Genomic DNA, 26,353 nt, shown 5'->3' with positions numbered 1-26,353 from the left:
TGAGGGCATTTTCCCCAGCAAGCTTGGCAAACAAAACTTTGCTGTTTAAAGCAACAGTCTAAGAGGGGAGAAAAAGAAGGGAAATAAAATAATTCTGAGGTGATTGTGATTACCACTCTTTCCATCACTGTACAAAGCCATTCCAGTGGGAGGACGCATCTGCCTCTGCTGCAACACATCAGTTTAGGCTCTGATAAGCTGCAGCTTGTCCCAGCTCAAGGTGGAGGATGCCCTAACAGACCCTGGGCAGGTTCCTGCAGCCCTCACTCTGCATTTCCTTAGTCCAAATCCCTCTCAGGCTCTTGGCAGGAGCAGCATCCCACAGTGGCCACTCTCCTGAGATGTTAGTGGTTAGCAAAGCCTGGCCTGTAATTCACCATCTCACCCCCAAACATTATTTTCTGGGGAGTTTTCCAGCCAGGAGAAGGTCAGTAGAGGATGGGGTGGTGTTAAGCAATTCCTAAAGAGGACAAGGATGGGCAACACAAACCCCACTGTCGGCTGCCCATCACTGCCCAACCTGCCACCCATCACTGTCCACGCTCCCCATTCCAGGTTTCTCCAAATCACAGCTTCAGTTGCTGGGGGTGATTTAGGTCAGTCAGTTTGGGGAGGAAAAAAAAACTTTTATTCTGGCAAAGGAAATGGCTCAAGCAGGGTGGAGTGGCAAGAGGGTGGTGAAAAGTAGAAATGTGAGGTTGAGTCAGTGGCAAGAAAAGTGGGGATGTCATGATCAGTGTGTGCATTTATGAGTGCCCTTTACAGAGGGTTGGGGTGGGAAACACAGGAGTCCAAGCTGATGGGCTGAGAAAGAAAAAAGATGGTTTTCTGCTTTAAAAATATCCACCTGTTTGTGTGTTCCTGTTGCTGCATCTGGCCATGGGTACTTGATAGCTGCAGTGGGTAAAATTTTGGGCCTTTAAAGGAGTTTGGGTGTCACAGGAAAACACCAAGGGAGCTCTTTTCCCTGATCATGTTAGGAATGAAAATTCCAGCATTTTGTCAGCGTCCTTGATGGAAGCAAAGTGACCTGGCCCCACCAGCAGCTCCTGCTCCTTCAGGAGTCTCCACATTTAATCCCTGGCCAGCGCAGAGGCTTCCAGCATTGTAGGACATGCCATGGACAAATGAATAGGCCTCTGGATGGGTGCAGAGCCCCAGCACGATGGTTACTGGTGACAAATTCATGGGGGTACTGTGGAGAGTGGGTTGTTTTGGCCCAAAGCCCAGCTCTGGAGTGCTCCCACTGCATACAACTCTCCGTATCTCCACTGTGCTCTCACACAGCAAAATCCCACTGCCAATCCTGATAAAATACTGCAAGGGGAAAGGGAAAAAAAAATGAAAAAATAAATTAAAGAAGTCAGGAAGTCACCAAAAGAAGCTACATGTGCCTTGGGGGTTTGATGGGGAACACTGGGGGGGGACAGCCACGCCAAAGGAGGAGGAGGAGGAGGAGAAGGAGGAGGAGGAGAAGGAGGAGGAGGGCGAGGGTTGCAGCTCCATGCTTTGTCTGCCGTGAGAGCCTTTTGCATGTCTGGCAGGACGGCTCCAATCTGATTAGGAGGAGGCTTGATTAGGAGGGGGCTCTCTGTGGGGGCAGCAGCAGCAGCGATGTGGGGATGGATGTAAAGCTGCTTTCCCTGGGAGCAGCGGTCGGGGGATGCCCTGAACCAGCTGGCCTTTCAGGGAGGGTTCCCTTCTAATCCAGCTCAGAAGCAGTTTTGGGGCAGGAGTTTATCTCTGACTTGGCTAGCCAGATTGGTACCCTGAGGTGCTGGAAGAGGATTGTTGATAAAGTGGATGGGTGAGGAGGAGCGGCACTGTAGGGGAGCTGCCTTTGAAGCTGGATTTTGGAGAGTGCTTTGGGGATCACTTTATCTATTTACTTATTTATTTACTCTCATCCTGAAGGCTGTCACTCATCACAGTGAGGGGAAGGGTAAGAAAAGTGCAGCCCATGAGCTGTTCCTGCAAGGATTTCAACTCAGTCTGAGCAGAGGCACTCACCACACAGAGGGACAGGAGAGAAGGGGCAGTAAGATTTCATCTCCACTAAAATCTGACAAGATCAGATGCTCACAGCCTATGTCTGAAGAAGTTGGAAGCATTCCTGCCTCAGGAACTGATTTTTAGAGGAATTTTTTGAGAAAGGAAATAGAAGAGGAATTGGAGGAATAATTGGAGGAAATATTTATTGGAGTTTATTTCTGAGACCCTCAGATCTCTCAGTCCCCACTTTAAGCACCAAGACTATTCTTTGCTGAAATGGACAGTTGTGCCTGTGGGCAGATTTCCTATTTTTCTCCTCACGAAAGGCAAGAAATGGCTTGTTACAGGAACCTGTTGCCACCTGCATCTCTCAGGACTCCCCAGAACCAAAAAGCTGCAAATTTCCCCAATCTGTTCAAGGCATGAAACTGCCACGAGTGGGGAAAGGAGGAGCCCTCTGCTTGATAATCTAGGTTAGGAATAAGGAATTTGTTCTGTAGTAATAAGAACCAGCTTTTGGATCTGCTTGGATTTGGATTTGAGCCATCTTCCCAGGGGTGAGGGCCTAGCATCCAAACATCCTGATGCTGTAACTCATCTCCATCACAGGTTTGGGCTGCCCTCCAAGCATCAGGGGTGTTTGCAAGAAGGGGATTTGCTCCACATCTTGCTTTTCTCTAACAGTGTTTCTGCTCCTGTTTGGGAGAGCTAATTTGAGTCCTGCAGCAGCACGGGACTTGGCCATCTGCTGCATCATCCTTAGTCCCAAAATGTAGTGCCTGGATTCCAGCACGTGTCCTATTTATTTGGCTGCTCTGCTGCGCAGAAACTTCCTGGGCAAAGGACCTGGTGCTGTTGGCTTGCATCATTTGAGCATTTCAGCCACCCCTCAGTGACACTGTGGCCCACATTGAGAGCTCTGGGTACTGGTGGAGAAGCAGAGCAATTCCAGGCCAGGCTGAGTGCAGCTCTGTCTGGTGGGAGGTGTCCCTGCCCATGGCAGGAGGGCTGAAAGGAGATGATTTTCAAGGTCCCTTCCAACCCAAACCATCCTGTGATTCTGTGATGGTTCAGCCACCAGGAGTAGGAGCATGCCTGCACCACAGAGCAGTGTCTGCAGTACATAGGCTTGCAAGTTATTAATTATTTAAAGCAATTAGTTGCTAAGAATTTAAAGCAAACAACAATCAATTACTGAGAATTACCAAGGAGCATTGCTAAAAGTTGTCATTTGCTTTTGATGGCTCAGCTCTTTCTTGCCTCCATGGTCAGCAGGCTCAGGGCTTGATTTCTGAGTGGTGTCCAGCAGCATTTTATCCAGTTAAAACTTCCAGAGATGTCAGGATGAGATGGGGCTCAGGGCAGTGAGAGGGTATATTTGCACAGCTGATTGTGCTTTTCCAAATGAGCATTTGAAATCTGCGTGCGGATTTTTCAGCTGTCTCTTCTGCCTAGCTGTAATCAGGGATGCTGTTTTCAGGTAGTTTTGGCAGCAAAGCCGTGCTTTGATTTGGCCAGAGATCACTTGCAAACCTGCCAGGAATGTTCATGTGGCTGCAGCCTTCACCAGTGCAGGGGCTCCATCTCCACTGCCAGCTCCAGGATTACAACCAGCAGCACCCACTGAATCCCAGTTCAGTTCCTTCTCTCTCCTCTGCTCTGCTGGTGGCTTTCTGTGGGTCCCATCATGTCCCTGCCCTCTCTTCCCACCTCCAGCCCCAGCATGACTCCAGCTCAGTTTCCTAAAGGAAATGCCCAAGCTGACATGCCAGCGTTTCCCAAAGCAGGACCCGGTGTCTGTCACCCCAGGAGCAGAGGAATTGGGATATTACCATCAAACCCAGCCCCAACAGCTCCCTCCTGCACCCAGAGCTGCCCCTCACATCTGTGGATCCCCTCCAAGGTGGAATCTCAACCTGGTACTTGCAGACCTGATGGTGTCTCTCAGGAGAGAGGATGATTAGCAGCAGGGAGGGGGTGCAGATCCTTCTTCCTTCCTTCTTCCTTTGCTGCCTTCCCTCGCCCTGCCATGGCTTTCCCTGTGGCACAGCCTCCAGGCACTGTCCTGGGGAGAAGGATTTGATGGCAGGGAGATGTTTTGGTGGCAGGGAGATGTCAGTAAAGCTCTAAGATCAAAAGGTGACATGGACAGGGTCTGTTCCATCCAGACCACCCTGGGTGTAGGTGCTGTAAGCTTTGCTTTCTTCTAGATACCATTTCAATTTGTCCTCCCTGACCAGTAAATCTCTTTGTGCTCAAAACTCACTACCTGTCCAGGGAGTTTTTGGGGAGCTGACTATGACCCTTGTTGTGTGCTGTATTTTTGTTTCTTATATTACATTTTTTTTTTGCTGGAGTCTCTCAGCACGCAACCACGCCATTGAAACCTACTGAGGGCAGAGCGCTGCATCCCCAACCCGGTGACATCCCACAGCTTCCCATGCTCTTCTGCTCAGCTGCAACCACGCAGGAATCTCACTCCTTGCTGGGCTGCTGGGTGGACAACATTGTTCCCCTATTGAGTCATTAACAATGAGGTCATTGGGCTGGAAAGACAATGTCATTCAGCAGCCAAGAACCCAGCTGGCTGATCCCGGTTGTGTCTCATCTCCTATGACAAAGCCACTTTTAATTGACTAATTAAAGCTTTTGCAGGCTCCATCTTGGAAGGGATGACCAAAATAGACATCGTTCTTTGTCAGCATTAAGTCAGGCCAGTTGGCTGATTAAGAAGCAAGACCTTTCTTCCTTCTCCACTTTGCCACTTGCTGTGCAGGCCTTAATTCCTGGTCCTGGCAAGGGGAAAACCTCCTCAGAGATATTGCAGCATGTGTTGCAGAGCAAGCTGTGTGAATGAGGCCCCAAGGACCTCAAGAAAGCTTACCCAAAGCCCACTCACGCCAATTTGGGATGGCCTCTCTGTGTTACCATCAGACCTTTTGTTGGACACTTGATATCTTGGGTTCCCAGCTCCTGTAGGAGTTTGATATTGCACCTAAACCTACGGCATTGAGGTGCTCCCATACTCTGTAGGCCTTACAAGGACAATTTGATCTGCTGGCTGCAGGCCAAAGATGTTTTTCTTCCCATTTCTGGGCCATCTTTCCTTAAATCTACTTTTTGGGTGGTGCGGTGCAGGTGGGAAGCAGGAACATGTCCAAGCACTGGCAAGAAATGTGCCTACAGTAAATCCCTGCTTCCCTCAGCTGAGTGCTCCTGCACTGCCAGGACCCTCACCACTCTCTGAACAAAGACATTTTGAGCCCTGAGACCAGTGGGCCCTTCTCCTCACAACATCTCTTGCTCTCACTGCCACCCTGAGTAATATCATCCCAAAAACAGTGAATAAATGTGCCCTGAGGGACTCCACGGGACAAACGCTGTTTAGGGCAGCTACTTTGCCATTTCCATTAAGCCCTCAGGGTTTTTTCTGCCTGCAGGGTGATTGTCTCAAATCAGATTTATCTCCTTTTTGCTGCCCAGGCCCAGCCGAGCAGGAACGCTGGGTGTGTGTTTACCAGGGCTGGTGTCCCAGCCCTAAAGCACAGCAGCCGCTTCTTTTGAAGAACACACAAAGCAAGGAAGAGGAGCAATTGTTTGGGAGGAAGTTGAACCATAATGTAATAGACTCCCATGGGATTTACTATTAGTAATTATTCGTATTGCTCTGGCACCTAACCAAGGCTGGGGCCCCGGTTAGAAAGGTGCTGGATCAGCCTGTGAATGAAGACAGCTCCTCTGTCCAAAATCTGTCCCCTCTTGCGAGTAAAGATGGGGAAACTGAGTCAGGGAGAGGTTGACAAGTGTAATGAGGGTTGTTTTAGAGAGTTGTGGCTGAGCAAGGAGGTGAGCCAGCACACAGTGCTTACAGGAACATCCTTCCTCTCTGGGGGTAAATCCTAGAACATGGAATTGCAAAATGTTTTGGGTGGGAAGGGACTTTAAAGACCATCTCGTTCCACCCCCCTACCATGGACAGGGATACCTTCCTCTGGACCAGGTTGCTCAAATCCCATCCAACCTGGCCCTGGACATTTCCTCTACTTGTGCTGTTCCATTGGGTAACAACTATGCTCTGCTGGAGGGTCCTGCCCTGGGATAACACTGGAAAAGGTAGTTTCTCACTGTTTGTGCCTATAATAAGTTATTTCTGTGATCATTATTTTATTATTAATTTTAATATTAAAATATTAAAATTATTATTTTAAGGAGGGGAGGAGCAGGAGCTATCGAAGAACACAAGTGCTTCAAATGGAAACTGAGTCCCACTGCTCCTGAAAAACAAAATAAAACAAACAAACAAACAAACAACAGAACAGAAAGCTAAAATGGATTTCTTTTTCTGTAAAATGAACTGTTTCAGGAGAGTTAAATAATGAGGCAATTACGAATTTGCCAACAATAGAAGCTGATCAGATTACACAGGGCCTGTAAAGCCAGATTGTCACTGGAGCCATTTGGTGGGAAAGAAACTCAGTGCCAGACAGTCTTTAAATAGTTTTGAATAAGAGGGAGGGCTGGCTGTGTCCTTCCCTTCCGAGGCTCTCCCCATCTAAAGAATAGCACCGAGCCTCCTGCCAAGTCCAGCGTGTCCAGTCCATGCCCGAAGGCTCCACTATATAAATATATGTAGATGCTCAAGCAGGCACATGTGTATATATAGAGCTTCCCAATTATCTGGGAAGACCCCACCCTGAGGGAGGTGTGGGTGTGGAACTGGAGGGAAAAAAAAATAAATAAGGTGGGACCCAAAATAGCACCGACACACAAAGGATCCCAAGGAAATGTGGAGCTCTCCTCACGGCATTGACAGGAAATCTCCGGGCTGCTGGCTCGGTAACCCCAGCTAGCCAAGGTCATGGGGGACTGATCGTGGTGGAGGGATGGATCCTGACATCCATCTTTGGCAAAAATCTTGGGATGAGGGGTGTGAGGTGGAAGCTTTTTTGTCAGTGATGATTTGCAGGTGTCCCAGGTGTGCCTGCAGAGGAATCTGTCTCCAGCACAGCCTGAAAGAGAAGCAAAGCAGACAGAACTGGGGATGATATTTAACCAGGAATCACTCAAAATTTTACTTGGGATAGCTGGCATGTTTGAGGGGGTCACCAGTGCCTCTCAGAGGGGGCTTCTATGTCACTTGGCATCACCTATATCTTTCACATCACCTTAGAGTGTCAATAAACCAAAGATCTCAGAATCACAGAGTATCTCCAGATGGAAGGGACCCACAAGGATTATCCAGTTCAAGATATTTCAGTCATTCTCTTTGGGCTCACCCTGGCCCGGTGGTGAGTGGTGTGTGAGATGGGCTGGGGAAGACAACGAGACTCAGGACCCCTAAAAGGTTAAAAGAAAATTTGCTGGCTGGAGGGCGTAAATTTGGGCTGATTTGTGACTCATCAGAGGTTCTGGGTGCACAAAGGAGGGTGAGGCTCTGGGCCTTATCGTGTCCCCACCATCTCTTTTCTGCTGGTCCGTTCTGTCCTGGGATAGGCAGGCAATGTCCGAGCCCTGCACTGAGCACAGCCCCAGGGGACTGGCAACCTCCCCACACAACCAGCAGTGCTGACAGGAGCAGGCAGGGGCTGTTGTCTGAGGGTGATTGTTGCTGTAAGTGTTCAGGGGAGTGGAGAGGAAAGGGAGGTGCAAGAAGCAGGGACAAGGTGTTGCAGCACCACAGCAGCGCGGTGTGCCAGCACAAACTGACCTCCCACTCACCCGTCTCCATATTTTCCCTTGTACCAGGGCAGCCTGTCACCAAACCGAGGTCTCCTTATTCTTTTGGGTTTAGGGTCTCTCCTCTTGTTTTCTGCCCCTTAGGGCTGTGGCTTGGACCTCCTGTGTGCTGGGCCTGCAGCTTCAGCCTCCAGCTGAGGATGGCATCCTTGGTTTTGATGGCACAAGTTTGGGCATTAGTTCCCTGCTGCTAATACCAGCTTTAATGCCTCTCTGTGGTCTGGCTTTGTCAGGCTGAGGTCCCAGAGAAGCCAGTAGTCTGTCCTTGTGCTTGGGGTTGATCCTTTTCCTTTAGGAAGAGCCCCCTCCACAAGAAAGGGAATATTTCCTCCCTTCCTCTTCCTCACTGCAAAAATTAGAGTGACACTCACAAAAAGTGAGGGGAGTTTTGGCTGCACAACCAACCCACAGGAGCTCTGCTCCATGAGATCCTTGCAGCCCTCATTGCCCATGGATAAAGTCTAGACACGTCGCTGATGCACAGCACCCAACTTGAGTGACATTGGATGTGACAACTCTTCCCCGGTGCTGGCCAGCTGGCAGAGGTTCAGCTGGCAGGATGAGTAGCTCAGGGCCAGCTCCATCCCTGCCTTGCTCAGCATGAACCCAAATGTGGACCCAGCCAGCTGGAGAGGAGAGCAAGGCGAGGAATTTCATCCCCCATGCCACCCAAAAACTTGTAGGGTGCTCTCTCCACTGCCTTCTCATGGTCCTGCCTTTCTCCATGGAAAAAAAAAGAGAAAAACTGAGTTCCAGAGAGACCTGATTGGGGCCTTTCTGTAGTTAAGGTGGCTTAAAAGAAAGATAGGGACAAACTTTTTAACAGGGTCTATTGCAATAGGATGAGGGATGATGGTTTTAAACTGAACAAGGTTCAATTTAGATTTTGTTGAGATGCTGGCACATTTTGTCCAGTGAAGCTGTGGATATGTTCAAAACCAAGTTGGACAGGACTCTGAGAAACCTGATCTAGTTGAAGATGTCCCTGCTCATTGAAGGGGAGTTGGACAAGATTTTAAACATCTGTTCCAACCCAAACTAATCTATGATTCTACGATGTGGCATCAAATCTGACATCAGTCAGAGTTTTCCATGCCCAGGAATTAGGAAAGGCCAACCTCAACTGGGGAGGAAGGTGTGCCCCATCCCTGTTTGGTCAGTGCAACATCTAAGAGCTTGTTTTGTGGGGACCATCACCAAGTTTCTCCTGAATTAACTTTCCTAAAGTGCATCAGCTCCCCCTCATCAGGTTTAAAAGCTGAGGAGACTTTGATTTGATTTAACTTACTTAATTTGGGCTATATTAAGTAAAGACTGATTTAAAGCTGAACAGGAGTGGCCACCTGGTGGGTTGCGTGCACTTTGACTAATCCACTCTGAAATCATACCTCCTTTTAATTTTAGATTAATTTTTTCTGAGTACCCCTGTGTAGACAAGCCGTCAGGCTGTATAAATATCAGTTCCTGTCTCGCGGGCTCACGTCCTCACTCCTTCCCAAGCTGTCTGAAGTCCTCCAGGAAAAGCCAGCAAGGGATGATTCATCTTTCTGGGGTGAAAAGCACAGGGAGGAACTTATTGTCTGTCTTAGTGAATAAATCTGTGTGTCCCCAGATGCTGGTGAGAGGCAGGGCTGGAGAAAGGAGGTCAGGTCCCCAGGAGGGGCTGCTGGGATGTGACAGTTCAGCCCTCAAGAGCAAAGCTGATGCTTTGGCCAAGCAGTTCATAGGGTTGGCTTCTCCAAAGGTCTCCTTCCCACCACTTTGCCCACAGCTCCACAGCTCCTTAGTGCTGAAATCAACTCATGGCTCAGCCCCAACCCTGGAGAGAGGTGGTGAGGTTTCTCCAACGCTTCTTCCATCCCAGGGAGAAATGGGGAAGATAGGTGGGATCCTCATGTGATCAAGGTGGAATTCCCAATCTGGCAGCCCCAGTCTTTAGGTTCTTCTCATGGACCTGAGATTCCTGTCCAAATTCAGAAAAATCTAGACTTTTGACCTATTTGCCTTTTCTTAAAAAAAAAAAAAGGCTTTTAAAGTGCTCATGATCACAGAAAAAAACCCTGAAAGACTGTCTTAAAGACTTACAGCATTGAAGAAAATTCAGTGTATAACAGATATTCAGGGTATAACAAAGTTCCATATTCTTACAGCTTTCCTGTGGTTTTCAGTGTTGTCAACTCACAACCACTGCTTTGGGACAAAAGCACCTGCTCTTTACCTTGATCCAGAGAGATTTTCTGGCCCATCACTCCATGTAAACCTTGAGTTTCTTCCAAAGTCCTGTGTGGCTTTTGCAGAAATAGAGGGGTCTCAGGGCTAAATGTACCAGACACTGTGTCCTTCAGCGATGGGTGATTGATGCTCTCGTGATCAGCCCACAAATCCTCCTTCAAAGCAGTAAGGTCATCATGGATAGCTCCACTCCAGTGGTATAAAGAATTCAGGAGAGGACAGGAGCATGGGACCACTCTGTGTTTTGGAGGGCCTGGTCAGGCTGGGACATGAGGCATTTTTGGCTCGTGCTTCCCACGTTTCCGCTCCAGCAGCTCCGGTGCCATTTCCTACACACTGAGGTGTGCAGAGATCCTCATTCTGCAGCCTGGAAAGGGTGCAGGGCTGGAGCCAGGTCCCTTAAAAATCCCATCATGGATTGGATGGAAATATCCTCTTTCTCCTGATGGAAAGAGGATTATTTCCAGGCTTAGTGGTGAAAAATGCCTGTGGGTTGCGTGGATAGAGGTGGGCAGGTGTGTTTGTGTTGACTCCTTGACAACCTCTTGTGAAGGATTTTGGAGCCTTCGTTTTCCACAGTGGTCTTCCTGTCTCTTTCTGCACCCCACCACTTTTTAGATAGCCACATGTTTTCCATGAGAAGAGTCATGGAGACAATCCTAAATAGGATGTCCTATGTTTATCCATAAGAGAGGCTGGACTTCCCACTGCTGGCATTCCTCACCTCTGGCTGGAGTTGGTCCTGGGATGCAGAACAGCCTGGGATGGACCAGCTGGGTCCACTTGAGTGAAAAATGCCACTGATCACAAATTTCTGGCAAACCCCAGACTCGGAGGAGAAATTCAGAAGAGGTCCAAGCTTTGTGTGACAGTGCTTTTGTGAAGGTGGGAGTGAGGAACGCTGAGATATTCCTGCTCCCTCAAATCCACTGTCTGGTCATTAATTAGTGCAGCAAATTAACCCGTTTCTCTCTCCCCAAATGTGGTGTTTAGAGGGACCAAGGGGGTGAAGAGGAGACAAGTCAGGGCTGCAGGGAAAGAGGAGTGTGGGGAGGTGTGCCTTGGGATGATTATTTTTAATATTTGTCGTACTTCCAAATGAAACAGCAGATGAGCTGAGCTGGCTCGAACACTTACAGAAAGAGCTGATGGGGAATTTGTTAATGAAGCAAGTTTATAGTCAGAAAATGCTGGTTCATCAAAACCTGGGTTCTGGGGACATGTGTTGCAGTCCTGGCAGGAAAAGTGTATCAGTCTGCAGGTGGGTTTCTTGGTTGAAACCAAGGAGGTTTAAAGGCTGTTGTGTGAATAAAATAAAGCCAGGCAGATCTAACAGAGAGAACAGAGCAGCCAAAGCTCATGTGAGGTCTGCTCATTGGGATTCAGGGTTGCTTGTACTTGGTAAAAATAGGGAAAACTTGATTTTTTCCCACTTCTGGAAGCAGAATGGCCTTTTGGCTACTGTAGGGATGTGACTCACTGCAAAATGCTGCAGACTTAGAGTCCTCAAGATGATGCTAAAATGCTGTGAGGATATGTCCCAGATCTCCTGCAGAGGGGTGTCTCCAGGCTGGCAGTGGAGTAGGAGGCCCCGGATGCTCCTCTCTGTCTGGAGAGGAGGCAAAACTGCTTGGAGCTTGAAGCACATCCATTTCCTCCCCCTGCCCTGCTCCACATCCAGGCAGAAAGGGTTTATTGGGAAGGGTTTCCAGGGCAGAGGCTGTGGCTGCAGATTCCTTCAATTTGACAGCAAAGAGGGCACTTGTCAGCATTATTGCCTTGCTCTCACTGTCACTTCCACACACAATCTAAATTTCAAGAGTTTTTTCAATAGAGTCTTTTCACAGTGGGGAAAAGGAGGTTCCCTGCTGGCAATAAACCCAGTGGCTTTAAATCAGAGTCCAGACACACTCATTTCATAGAACTATAGGATGGTTTGGTTTAGAAAGAACCTTAAAGATCACCTTGTTCTAACACCTCTGCCATGGGCACGGACAGCTTCCACTATCCCAGGCTGCTCCAAGACCCATCCAATCTGGCCTGGGATACTTCCAGGGATCCAGGGGCAGCCACAGCTTCTCTGGGCACCCTGTGCCAGGGTTTCACCCCCCTCACAGTCAAGAATCCCCTCCCCTGACCTGCCCACACTTCTTTGATGCAACCCCTCCCCAAGTGTTATTAAAGCACTAATTAGATGCAGGCATTAGGTCTCGTCTTTAACATTTTGCAGAGCAATTCTATCAAAATGGTTCTGCAGCAGTTTTTATTCTGGCAGGGGTTTGGAGAGGATATGTCTGCACTGGGTGATTGGACTGATGGATTAGAGGCGAATGCTCTGGCAGCTGCTGTTGGACCTTTCCCCATTCTCTAACCCAGGAAGCCAAATTGATCTTTGGCCTGGGTGAAGCCATTTCATAAAGCTGATGGTGAGGCTGGCAGGGAAGAGGCTGGGTAATGCTCATTAGGAAAGCATCTTCAGACATGGAGAGTGCCAGGGTGGTGTGTAAACCATCCTTGTACCACATCCCTCACTAAAATCTCCTCAGGCAGCTCAGGAAGTTTGGATCCCATCTATCCCCAGGCCGATGGAAGGGAAAGCCTCTGCAGAGGCAAAATTAAAAACCCTGTGAAGCAAGCACTTGCTCTGATAGCCCAGCTTAATTCCAGGATAAATAACACTGCTCTGTGATATTCTTCCAATCTGATCCCTTTCCCAGTTTCAAAAGGAGGTGGCAGATTTCCTGTCCTCTGCAGTGACTGGGCTCTCCTGCACCTCAGACATGGCCACATTGCAGAGGGTGGATAAAACCCTCCTTGCTCCCAGGAGCTTCTTGCAATGCAAAGAAAGTCCAAGAGCTTCCTCAGTCACTTTGGCAAATGCTGTCCCCTACAAAGGGCCACCCCCAGAGCCTCAGCCCCTGCTTTGCCTTTGATGAACTCAACCCGCTGCTCCTGTTCAATCAGGAAAGGCTGCAAAAAAAGGGGAGGAAAATAGGAACTTCCTCAGGGCCTGGCTCACATCCCTTCCCCTTCCCTGACTTGCTCAGGCTGCTTAGCTTTCTCATCCCGCCTTGGGAGGAGCAGGAGCTGCCTGGTATAAGGCTCCAAGCCGGGCTCAGCCCGCCGGCGTGGGGTGTGTCACCCACCATTTCCTAAGTTATTCTTTTGAGTTTCCTTTTCTCACTATTAATAGAATTTCAGCCAATATCTGAGCTGTTTCAACAAGGTGGATGGGGGGGAGGCAGGGGGAGGCGTTACCAAAATAGGAAGCAGGAAGCTGTTGGGCAGGGAATTAATCAGAGGAGCTGCGTGGAGAGGGAATTAATCGCTGGCTTTGGGTGGGCTGTGGGAGGATGGACGGGACATGTCCTTTCACTTTGCATTTTGAGCCTGTTTGGTTCTCTTTTTGCGCTCCAAGCCTTGACCTTTCCAAAATGCTTCTCCTCTGAGGGCCTTCCCCAACCTGCAAAATTCCACGTACTCACTGCACTGAGGTTACAGAGCATCACGCCGTGGCATGGCTAAACTGGGAGACACTTCAGATTAGATATCAGTTAGAAATTAGATTAGATATTAGTAGGAAATATCTCCCTGTGACGGTGGTGAATCCCTTAGAGAAGCTGTGTCTACTCCATCCCTGGAAGTGTTCAAGGCCAAGGGTTGGAGCATCCTGGGAGAGTGGAAGGTGTCCCTGCCCATGGCAGTGTTGGACTAGAGGGTCTTTAAGGTCTCATTCAGCCCAAACCTTTCTGTGGTTCCACGAGTCTGTGGTTGGAGGTGGTGCACAGCAGCTCAAAGCTGTGTCTGTAACTGCAGTTGTGAGGAGCTGTGCTGGCACAAAGCAGCTCACCTTTCCTTTTACATTTTGGGTGACTTTTCACATCCCACCAGCCCTAGACCAGAGACCTCTCACACCATCCCCATCCATGAGAGCCCACAGGGGCACTTCCAGCCTCCCAAATGGGCCATCTGGGTAATTAGCAATAAGGGAAAGTTGTCTCCCATCCTGGCTGTCCCCATCCCACACACACTGTATCGCAGGCCCGGTCATGGGATACACGTATCCGGACATGAAATCATGTTTTTGCAGCGGACTCATTTCCTCCTGTTTGGCCGCCGAGCTCGCGGATGCGTGGCGGGCTCGCGCCCTCCTCCCACAGATCCACCCCACACCCAGCACCAGAGGTTTGGGTCTTCTGAGGGATGCATGCAGGAAGAGAAGAGCAGACCAACCTTTAGTCTCAGTGCTGCTGAGTGCTGTCAAAATACCCCTGGTAGCTGCTAAATTGCTCTCATCTTCCCTCAAATGTAGAATTGGTGATGGTCCAGAAAAGTGAAAGCAAAAAAGAGTTCTTGGCGTGCCAAAATGCAGCCAGGAAAGTCAGGGGCAGATGGTTTTTTTCTGACTTCTGGAAAACAGGTTGAGGGACTCTGGTTGAAATTCAAGTGGGCTTTCTTTAGGGAAGGGTCTCCTCTGGGTAAGGGGAGTGATAACTTGGAGGTTCTCTCCTCCATCCTCCTCCTCCTCTCTCACTGATGTCTTAAATCCTTTTATCTCCGGGGCTCACGGCGTGAAGGGATCACTTGTTCCCCACAAAAGGACTTACTGTATCTTTTGTGAGTGATTTTCATGCTGAAACAGGCCCCAGACATAATCCTGTCCTGTCTGGCTGTTCTTAACAGAGGTTTTCTCCTCCTTCAGCCAGATCCTTTTCGTTTCTTGTGTTGGGGATAGTTGTCAGGCAATACTGGCCCCCAGCCCAGGCAAACAGGGGCTTGTTACCAGTCATTACCCCTGGGTCTACCACTGAAATTTGGCACAGGTGGCCAGCAAGGGAGGAAGAGATTAAAAAAAAACATTTTCTGGCATTTGAAAGAGGTACAGTACATGTGGAAGGAAAACAGTGACTCCTGGGACTGTGGTGCTTGTTCTGCAGTTGTTTCTGCTTTGGAGTTAAGTTTGCAATGGGTTTGCCTAAGACAGGTCTTTTGTGGGTGGTGATCCTGCAAGACATCAAAAAAAATATGTAATTTTTCTAAATGAAATGCATTTTTTCCCAAAGCTGCAGTGAGACAGAGTCCCTGGACAAACAACATTAAGCTCAGAGCAATAAAACTGCAGGAAGGTATTGAGCCCCGTGACTGCAGCAGCACCTTGTGCTGAGAAAACAGTTTCATTTAATGCAGCAGGATAGAAAAGGTAAATTTTGCTGACAGAAAGGTGCCCAAAAGCCTGCAGGAGGGGTGTGGGGATGAATATTGTTGCTCCTCTGTGGGAAGGGATCTCTCCCAGCTGTACCCACAGCTCCTCTCCAGTGGTGTGGTGCAGGTCCAGCTCGTGATGCTTGATCCTACTTAAATCACTGATCCTTGCATAATGAGGAAGAATAAATGGATTTTTTAACATCTCTTGACCTTAGTGAAGAGGAACACTAGGAGTGGGTGCAGAGATACAGAAAGATAAAATACTAATGAGATTTTTGGGCACCAACTTGAGTCTTGATTCTTCTCCCTTCTCAAAGAAATGAAAAAAGTAATTTCTTTTTGGGGCTGTGTCACTCTGTGTGCCCCAAAAAAGACCCTGCTACCACCCCAGCCAGGACAAGCCTGGAGGATCTCACCAGATCTCTCCATCAGCAGAACAGCCCCTTCCTTTGGACTTCTGCCCTCAGTTTTTTACTAAAAGTGGTAACATCCTATCTGTATCTCCCCAGGGTGGGACAGAGAAGTACTGGGCCGGGGATCCTGGTTCCTTGGATCACAGGGTGATCCCAGCTGGCCACCAAGACTGGCCTAGAGCCAAAGCATGGTCCTGTCCCCTTCCCTTGGACCGAGTTGAATTGAATTGTCTTTTTGACCTCTCCTTGGAGCCTTTAATTTCTGCCCCTCTGGGATGAGGCTGGGGCATGAAGAGGAAACAAGAGCAGTGGGGGATTTCCTCCTTCCTTCCTTCTAACCCTTTCTTTTTTTATGTCTCTGTTGTATTGTTTCTACCTTTGGGGACATTTTTTGTACTTCTTTTGTTGTCAGGCCCCCTGTCAAATTTTCACACCCTATTTATGGGACAGACCCGTTCTGTGGCTCACTGGATGCCTGGTCTCTCCCCAGCTTGGTGCAACCATCGCTGACAATTCAAGCCACACAGATTGATAACACAGCTAAGGAGGTGATAGATCAAAACTCCCTCCTATCTTCAGCACCTGGCGCTTTCCTGTCAGGACCTTGTGATGGTGTTTTACTTCTTTACCTCTTCTTATCCCACAGACAGTGTTCAGCCTATAGGAAATATGATTTATCTCCACAAAAGCCCTTTTCCTGCAGATGTAATGGAAATGTTTTCTCACAAGCCAAGTGTTTCCTAAAATAATTCATGCTGTTACTTTCAGTTACACTCACATCTTGATTGTGTTTCCAAGAGTGGCTGCTCCTGGTGGCTGGTGGGGAAACCATGTTTTGGGAGGAGATCTGAACTTTCACAAAGGCATGGAGTGACACGACAAGGGGTCATGGCTTTAAAGTGACAGAGAGCAGGGTTAGATGGGACATTAGGAAGAAATTCTTGGCTGGGAGGGCGGTGAGGCCCTGAAACAGGTTGCTTAGAGAAGCTGTGGTTGCCCCATGTTTGGAAACATTCAAGGGACTTGGATGGGACTTGGACCTGGGATAGTGGAAGGTGTCCCTGCCCATGACAGGAGGGGTTGGAATGAGATGATCTTTGAGGTCCTTTCCAATGCAAATCAGTCTGTGGTACTGTGATTCCCCTGAAATGGTCAGGCAGATGTATGACCTGATCAGTGTAGGTCCATTCCAACTGAAATATTCTCTATCCTCTATCTTCTATTCTATTCTATTCTATTCTATTCTATTCTATTCTATTCTATTCTATTCTATTCTATTCTATTCTATTCTATTCTATTCTATTCTATTCTATTCTATTCTATTCCATTCCATTCCATTCCATTCCAATCCATTCCCTGTTTGGATGCCTATGCAAGGCCCAGCTGTAGCTCCTCTGCCTCCTCCAAACCCACTCTGTCCCCAGGCAGTTCCCACAGGAACTCAAACTTGTTGCAGCCTCCCCATCCCAAATCCCACCTCCTGAGTCCTTCTCAAGCCAGATCCTGACATGGAGGAGCTAAATTTTCCCACCAGAAACTTGAGCTTCATCAGATCTTTGATGCACAATCAATGTCAACAGACAGGCTGTATAAGAGAAGATACTCTGCCTGTGTGCCAGCACAGAGAAGCAAAGCAGATCTCTGGAGAGCAGCATTAGGCTAAAAATCAATCCTTGGATGTGTGACTCCTGTTTTGGAGGGTTGGAAGTAATGTATGAGTGCTTCATGGGGAAAAAAAATTATAGCAGTTCTTCTGCACAGTCCCCAAATGGAAGAACCTTCTCCCCAGATCAGGTCGTTGCCTTGACCCCGGAGGGATCCATGGATAAAGTGGCTCAGCCCATGTTTTCTGAAAAGTGAAAAATTGGTCAATCTTTCCAGGGGTGAATTTGAGCAAGAGCCCAGAACTGGTGGTCACCATGTGAGGAAATTGTGGCCACTGATGGAGCTCCTGCAGTGATTACAAACACTGGATAGACAGTGGAACAAACACAAGAATAGAGCCAGGTTTTTGTATTGGTTTAGCAGTGAAAATACCCCATTTTGGCATTTCAGCACATTGCAGAGCTCTCTGCTGTGGGAGAGTTCTCCCTTGTCAGCTGAGTTGTCCTTCAGCTGCATCTCCCACTGAAGAACAGCTTCAAAATTTGAAAATTTAAAGTATTCTTCAGAAACCAAACACAGATATCTTTGCATGTGATAATGTGAGATAATTGTTTAGGCTTAATGACCTTGGAGGTCTTTTCCAGCCTTGATGATTCTGTGATTGTGTGTCACCTTATCCCTTCAGAGATGTGGGAGACACTCATAACAGGGCTGGACAATTGCAGTCAGTGCATCCCTCGGCTGTCCCTTTACAAGGGCTGGATCTACTTTATTTTGGGGACAACTTGCAGGCTGTGCATGGAAGCTGGTGGACCTCCCATCTGAGGGAGACTTCCCATGCTGTCCTGAGACCCAGCAGGTCTTGTCCTCCTGCTCTCGCTCTGAAGTCCTGTGAGTTTGATTATATTTGGAGGTTCCTCTTGAACTCCTCTGCTCTACTTCCTGCTGGACACAATGGGACCAGAACGTGGAATTTGATATGACTTTGGAGAGCATGAGGCAAGCCCTGAGTGAATGACTTGTGGCTTATGCCAGTGTTTACTTCTACAAATACATGTTCTGAGGGGAAACCAAAGGCAGATTCTTTAGTTCAGCGTTTACCTTGGCATTTTTACTTTTCCCAGGTGTCAACTCTCAGGAAAATGCAGATTCTGCAAGCCCAGGAACAAGCCCGTCCACCATGACCACAGCAACCACCGCAGTGGCCACACCTGCAAGCGCTGCAGAGACCTCACCAACCACTGCTGCATTATCACCTACCACAGACCAAATCACCACCGCCACCACCACTAAGACTAAGGAAGCAGCCACTCAGCCAGCTGTGGCAGATTCCACCACTGCTCAAAGCAGCCCCACCACTACCAACCTGTTAGAGTCATTGTCCCCCTCTGCACCGTCACCGAGCACAGCGGTCGCAACATCGGGGACAGCATCGCCTACCACCATGACCCTGTCCCACACGTCAGGGCAGGACAGCCCCTCACAGAGCACCACCATCCCCACAACCACCCCTGCTGCACAGCCCACTGCTTCCCAGCAGCCCAGTGGTGCTACAGCCACTTCAGGAAGCTCGGAGACCACCGCTGCTGCAGATCTTGTCACTAATGCAACCAGTCCTCCGGGAGCTGTAGGGGCTGTTGGCACATCCTCTCCCAGCACACAGCCTCAGGGAAACCAGCCATTGGGTCATTTGCCTAACACCACTGTGAGCACCACAGTGCCGAGGACTGACCCTTCCCAAAGCTCCAAGGACTGTCCTGTCTCTCCTTCCCCGTGTGACACCAAGCAGCCTCCTTCTTCTTCCAGTTCTCCAGTCCAGGGACCAACCCCTTCCACCAGTTCTGGAAGCGCTGGCACTTCTGTTACCCCTCTGACTGGATCCCCGTCCCTCGCCACCACCCCAACATTGCAAAATGGCAGCAAAGACACGGTCCCAGACACAGCCGCCACGACAACTCCTGGGGCAGGTAACAGAAGACAGGAACCTTGGTTTCTTGTGCTGGGGAAGCCTTTTTGTGTTTTCCTCTGGCTGCCCTAAACTCCTGCCATTATGGGCTGTCACCACCTTGTCTCATTTTAGGATTTCCAGGGCAGCTGTCTGCGTGACAAGCACATGTTTAGGTCCCTGTTGTCCTTGGTGGAGGTCGAGTCAATGCAGTCAGTGAAATTCAAGAAATGAATCAGCTGGCAAAGTGCAGGCATTGGCTTCTGAATGGACCAAATGGTGCCTGAAGCACCATCAACTGCAGTGACTCGATCTTCAGTGACGGCAAACGGGAGCAGCGGCGATGGGTTGGGGACGGAGGCGGGAGAGCTGGGGAATCAGTGTGACAGCCCCCGGAATGCTGCCCCTGGAAGATCCCTGGTGCAGCTGACAGCTTAGGGAAGGCTGTCTGGGCATGCACAGAAAATGAGCTTTAGATGACTAAGGAGATTTTGTGGCTCAACTCTGAGTTTACAACCCCTGAGGAGTCTGACTTTGGTAGGACGTTCATCAGCTGCGGGAGGGCTTTGGCTGCTGACTGCTGTCTAAGCACCATTAGGAGTGTCCACGTGCTGTTTAGGACTTTGCTGAACACCAGTAAGGTGTTTTCTCTGACCTCTGGAGTTTTACTGTTGTGTTAGTTCCTAGATGTCCTGGTGAAGCACAGTTCAAACTCCCAAACTGGAATTTTGTCTGGTAGCATTTACAGGGAAATCATCACCCTGTGGGACTGTGAGGGCTCCAGGGAGTCTTCCAGACTTGGCTGGGATTTTGGGTTCAGCTCACATCTGGCTCTGAATTAAAGCTGTGATCACACTGGAGCCCTTCATTCTCTTCCCCTGGAAAATGCTCTTCTTGACCTGATTTCTAGTTACCTGGAATACAGAAGCCACTCAAAAACCATCTCCATCCCCTTCAGCCCCCCAGCTAGTGCATCACTAAATGAGCCAAGGTTTTATTGCAAGGCCATCTCCACTGGCTTTCACCACATCATGTTTTCATGTATGGGCAGGAACGAAGTGAAATGGATATTTTCATGAAGGATGTTTCTTTTTCTTTTCTTTCCCCTCCTGCTCCACAGAACTGCTCTCCACTGGAGGATGATATATGAAATTATGTTAATTCAAATTTGGCCTCAAGCATTAAGCCTGAAGAGGTCTAAAAAACCCTTTATATTTAATAAATAGCTGGCAGAATGCATGAGAAACAGATGGCTTTGGAATTAATTCTCTCCTGGAGCCTTCAGAATGTGTCTGGGAGAGAAATATTCCTCATCTTTTCTGTGGAAGAGGCAGGAGTCCTGAGAGCAAACAGGCTGTGAGCATCCCGTGGCATTTTAATTCTCTTTGTCACCACTTAAGGATGAATTAGGAAGCCAGGGATGAAGATCCATGTCTTCAAAGGGGTCTGGGGAGGCAGGAGGCTGCTGTGCTCCTTGCACTACTCCCAGTGCACAAACAATTCTAAGATGCTACAGAACTTAACCAAGTCCTCAGAGGCGACCTCAGTTTTCAGAGACACCTGAATGAGGCTGGTAGATCTGGGACTTGTGCCCTTCTGGAATACCAGGAAGGACACCACAGGCTGTCTCCTGTAGAACCAGGCACTACTTCTAAGCTTGTCATCCTGGAATGTTTCCATGGAGGTGCAGTCAGCAGAGGTTATGGCATTACATCCCCTCCCAACAGAGGTGAGTGGCAGATCCTGGGTAGCCAGGTCTGCGTCTGTTGAGGAAACCTCCATGGAAGGTACCCCAGATAAAGTGAAACCAGATAAAGTCACCCCATACTTCTAAGTGATTACCCAGCTACCCACACGCAGCCATGCAATGGCCTTTGGTTCCTCTCTCCAGAACATTCTGATGAGTTTCAGCAGCAGAAAAGAAAATTAGTAATCAGCTCCTTTCCATATCAAAGTTAATTTAAAAGAGATATAAAATTAAAGAAGCAATCTAAAGCAGCATTTGACACAATGAGCTTCAAGGCAGGGCTAGAGATGAAAACTGATTTTGAGGTGATCCCTAACAGAGCTGTGCCAGCTGTATCCTCTATATTGTGTCAGTGTCTCTCTGCTTGTTTTTTGGTGCATATTGGGGAGCCAGACCAGAGTACCCACGATGCTGGATCTGCACCAACCAAACCCACCAGTGCCTCCCAGAGCCCTGACGGTGCCCAGCCACCAGTTCCAGCCTCGGGGGACCAGACAGAGAGCTGCAGTTCTGGCCACCAGCACCCCAACATTTCTTACCCAAATGAGGTAATGGCACCAAATGGGAAGGTGGGCTCCTCTCAGTGGTGTTAATTTAGCTGCCATCCCACGTACACCTGGAGTCTGTGGTTCTTCTCACTGTTTCTGTGTCAGGGAGAGAAAGATCTGCCAGCAAAGTAATTCCAGGTTGTAGAATCACTGAACTATTTGGGCTGGAAAGTATCTTTAGAGGTCATTTACTCACATCCATTTCTCCTGGAGCTTTCCAGAGAAGAGACGATGAGGATGGAGGTGAAGGGGAGTGTGAAAGGGGAGGGACCTGAAGCACCAGGAGCAGCTGAGGGAGCTGGGAGGGCTCAGGCTGGAGAAAAGGAGTCTCAGGGGGGACCTTCTGGCTCTCTACAACTCCAAGGAGGGTACAGCCTGGAGGGGGTCAGGCTGTGAATGATGAAATGATTGAAGAAACAAATGATGGGCTGTTGGATTGGTGACAACTGTCCTTCCAACTTTTGTCCACCACTGAGAGTTGCTTTTCTTTTGCCTTTCCAGCTCATCTGTGATGACCAGGCGCAACATACCAGGCCCACCATTCAGCTGAAAGAACCCAGAACCTGTGTAAGTACCACCTTTTTGACTTCCATGGAGAATTAACAGCTGTTGGAGGTTCAGATTTTAACCCTTAAGATTGAGTATGTGAGAAAATGCTCAGAAATAAGGGAATTTCATCAAAGATGCAACCAATGTAAACTGGTGAATGCAAACCCATGTTCAGCAGTGTCACCAGTGGGGGATGTGGCAGGAGAAGAAGAGGACAGTGTTGTCTTCTCCAAGTAGAAAACCAGCTAAGCCCACCCAGATCTTACAGAAAGACCATTTTATAATAGAAATTTTTAAAATGTAAATCTTTCTGCTAGCAGGAAAGCTTTTCGCCTAAATTGAGGGGCTGGAATTTTGTCCCAAAGCCCAAGAAAAAAATGAGATGTTCCTCCACAGTTATTGTGCACTTGTGAGATCTTGTACCTCACACTGGGGTAGGGTGGCATCCCACTGCAGAGCAGCTGGGAAGCAGAGGAGTTTAGGACTCCCTGTGCTCCTCAATGATCTCATAGAACCCTAAAGTGAGAGGAAAAATACTTTATTTTGCTTGCTTCAGACCCTCTACAAGACCAGGGAGCAGTGAAATGTGGTGGGAAGGCTGGGGGCAGGCAAGCCCAGCCCAGGACCACACACCAAGACCCTTTCTGGTGGGTGGGCACTGCCTGCTGGTGTTCCTGAGGGATATCTGCCTTCAGAATGGTTCTGGTGGAAACTGAACTTCCTGCAATAGGGCAGATGCACTATACTGATGAGTTCCAAATAGAAAGAAGTTTTAAGTTGGTGATAATGAGGCAGAGCCACCAGTAAATGACTGGTGAGGTCCTGACACAGCGACTGTAGGTCGGGCTCGGGGTGGGTTTTGGCATGATAATGTTCTGGCTTCTGGCAGTGTAAGCAGTGGAAAACTGGCACTTCATGGACCTTCTCACAGCCTGTGCCATGGGCAGGGACACCTTCCACTAGACCAGATTGCCCCAAGCTCTGTCCAGCCTGGCCTTGGACATGTCCAGGGATGGGGCAGCCACAGCTTCTCTGGACATCCTGCTCCATGATGTCTCACCATCCTCACAGTAAATAATTTCTTCCTAATATCTAATCTAAATCTCTCCTCTTTTAATTTAAAACTGTTCCCCTTTGTCCTGTCACTCCCTGTCCTAAGTGAATCACAGAATCAGCCAAGCTAGAAGGGACTCTCCAAGTGAAGCCACACTGTGTTCATAAAACCCCTTCGACACATTGTGAACACAGCTACTGACCACAGCAGCTCTTGAAATTCCCTGTGCCTGGGTGATGGCCCTGCCTGGCAGCCCTGGAAAGGGCTTGGACCTCCCAGCATCATCCCCTGTGCTCCTGGAGGAGGGAAAGCACCTGACTGCTGTCTGTTGTCACCTTCCTAGTCCGGCTACTGCGGGGTGTGAATGTTCCTTGCCCACACACCTGCAGTAGAGGTGATGTCCTTAGTGATGCTGCTCTGGACACTGAGGGTCATTCCAAGGAGAGAACCTTATTTCCTTAAAGCCCCACAGGATCCCTTTCCCCATTTGATGTCTGGACATGGCTGCAGGTTCATGCTGGAAAAGCTTCTCATCAAATTTTGTATCGAATATATTAAAATACTCAATCAAATTGACAAAATCCATTTTTGGAGCCTAAAAAAACTTAGGACAGTGATGGTATTTAAAGATTCCCCCCTCCTTTTGGGCACAGTGATGTTCCAGAGCTGCTGTTCTTCCCGTGGAGTTGTACTGGGAGGCTTTGGAAGCAGGGATGGTGAGGCTGGGCAGCACCAGCGAGCTGAGGGATGGGCAGACACCACATCTTGGCATCATGGCCTGCTCCAGGGCCACGGAGCATTGAAGCTGGCAAGCCAGGGAGCCTCCCACCCTGCTTCCCTTTGATTCTTTTGGGTGTAATAACAAGCCAGAGCATTGTTAGCACAAAATGCCAATTACACCCCAAAACAGCCACAGAAAGGCTGCAGGGCTGCAAGGGTCCATCCTCCCATCCCATCGCCCTCCTCGGCTGCCAAAGCGCCTCCCCCCTGCACTCACCCTTAACTTTCCACTCATTTTATTCCTGAATATTGCAGCCCATTTTGTGCCTCCCAAGCTGAGCAGATAACAGAGAAATGGCACTATCTGGTTTCCCTGCTTTGTAGGCCCGGTAAACACGTCTGTAGCCAAATCCTGACAGCAAAGTGAAAAAATCCTTTGCGTTTCACAACCCGTGGGAAAACAGGAAAGTGTGTGCTATAAGAAGTGTTCCAGAAACAGCTCTGATCCTGCTCCGAGAACAAGCCAGAGTCAGGGTGGCATTGTACTAAAAATTTAGATCCAGCAAGAAGCCAGGGCAGTGTGGGGGGACCAGTGGTGGGGGACGTGTCTGGATGACACAGGGCAGGGGACACTGCAGAGCCACCCACCCCATTCACACTGGGCTGGTGGGGCAGCACCAGTGATGGGGGCACCCCAGCAAACAGCTGGGACTGAACCCAGGAACTGCAGACCTTTCACCCCACCACACCTCAGCTTCTCCAGAAAACTAGGAACTCAAATTATAAATCCTTCAAAAAAAGCCAAATATATAACTGGTACCATTTGGTGGACTATAGGTGTTTCAGAGGCTGGTTGGTGCCCTGCATCTTTCCTCTTCAGGTGATGCTTTAAACAATGCTGAACAGTTTGGTCCATGTCCCCCCACCTGCTCCTTCTCATTCCTTTGATTACAGTAGGATCTTAATGAGTGTTTTAATAAGTCTTATTAGCTCAATGTCTCACATTCTATAGGATGACTTCTTCCAAGGTCTGGCTCACAAATGTATTTTCAGCTGTGTTTTCCCTGTCTTGGAAGGGATGGATGGATGGATGGATGGATGGATGGATGGATGGATGGATGGATGCTCCTCATCCTAACCCCAAAATGAGTTAGGTGAAGCAAGAAGTGATGATGACAGAAGTGGTTGGTGTAGCCTGAGCTGTGATTCAGCCACACAACCCCATGTCCATCTCCCAGGGGTTCCTCCTCCACAGTGTCCCCCACCTGGACACAGATGTGCCCAAAGAGCTGGGTCAGTGGATGCTGGGGAGTACCAGAACCTGCTGCAGTGGGGGATGCAAAAACCACAGCAGGTCCACTCGAACCCACTGGAATTGCTGTGTGACACCCACGGGTCTGGGGACACAGGACAGTCCCCGGAGCAGACACAGGGACTCCCTCACCGAGCAGGGTCGCGGTGCCCCCTCACCCCGTGCAGCTGGCGGGGGTGGTTTGTTGACTCAAGTGCTGTTACCTCATTCGGGGATGTTGGTTTTAGGTCCCCGCCAGTGTGGGAACCGGATCCGAGCTGCTCGGCAGCGCCTGTCAACTCCGGCCAAGGAATGCGAGCGGCGGCGGAGCAGGGGGAGCTGCCAGGGGCATCCCTGCCGGCCCAGCGGCCTCACCCTGCCCCTCTCCAGCCCTGGAAAGGGCCAATCCCTCCAGCTCACCCTCTGAAGGGCTTTAAGCACTGCTCACCAGCTACCACTGAGATGGTCTCAGCGAAGTTTTAGCCTCGGATCCCGTTTCCCTCCCCATCCAAAATAGGGGTCTCTCCCCCCACCATGGGGTGGCAGGGGAAGAAACAGGTTATTGAGGGCTGGGGGAAAGCAGAGCTGCGGCAAAAGCAGGGGAAGGAGGATGCAGGGAGACAGGCTTTCCCTTCCCCTGCCAAGCAGAAAGTGCTGCACAGACAGGGACAGGCAAATCACAGGACATTCCAAGCGTAGGAGCACAACCCAGCGTCCAGACGTGATAAAACCACCGCCACCACCAAGCTACAGCCCCCTCCTGCCTGTCCTGCTGGGAACCAGCTTTCCAGGGAATGCTGCCCTCGGGCTGGGGCCGATTTCCCACCCAGCTCTTTTCCCAGGGACGGTAGAACCCCGCAGAGGGGCCCCGGGGAAGTTGCCCCGCTGCAAAGCGAAAGGACAGGCGAGGGACAGTGGCCATTCCCAGGGACAGCCAGGGCCCCACCATGCTGAGCTCACCCTCGCACTGTATCCGGGGCCAGCCTTCCGCCCCGGCAAGTGCATCCTGTCTCCAATGCTGCTTCCCAAATATTTAGATAAGATGGGGTGAGATTAGGTTCGTCCCCGAGCTGGGCAGCTCCCATCCCTACAATGCGGCAAGCAGGGGGCTGCCAGCCACCGGTGGTGCTGGGATGGGAGGGGAAGGTTTGGGTGATGTACAGGCAGGAGCAGAGCCTTTCCCAGCCAGGCACCTCATTTCAGCAGGGATTAAGGGCTTCTACACAGGATCACCTGCACAGGAAAGACGTGCACACAGGAACTGTATATACAGCTCCTCTCATATAGCACCTGTGAGGACCAGGTCTGTGCACAGA

The 26,353-nt window shown here is 49.5% G+C and overlaps 1 protein-coding gene across 4 annotated transcripts in view; it reads left to right on the top strand.

Moving 5' to 3' along the window:
* Positions 1-26,353, top strand: part of PODXL (podocalyxin like) — a 44,661-nt gene that overhangs the window by 9,832 nt on the left and 8,476 nt on the right. For all 4 annotated transcript variants that reach the window (XM_088055480.1, XM_088055479.1, XM_088055478.1 and 1 more), the window contains exons 2-4: positions 18,308-19,150; positions 21,269-21,423; positions 21,925-21,990. In XM_088055480.1, coding sequence (XP_087911606.1) covers positions 18,308-19,150; positions 21,269-21,423; positions 21,925-21,990 — 1,064 coding nt within the window. The remainder of the gene's footprint in view (positions 1-18,307; positions 19,151-21,268; positions 21,424-21,924; positions 21,991-26,353) is intronic.

This window comes from Pseudopodoces humilis, chromosome 5 (genome assembly GCF_049639895.1).
Source record: "Pseudopodoces humilis isolate 2021_Gansu_Grassland_sample_001 chromosome 5, ASM4963989v1, whole genome shotgun sequence".
In the NCBI taxonomy this organism is placed as follows: domain Eukaryota; kingdom Metazoa; phylum Chordata; class Aves; order Passeriformes; family Paridae; genus Pseudopodoces; species Pseudopodoces humilis.
This window is presented reverse-complemented; position numbering and strand designations above follow the sequence as displayed.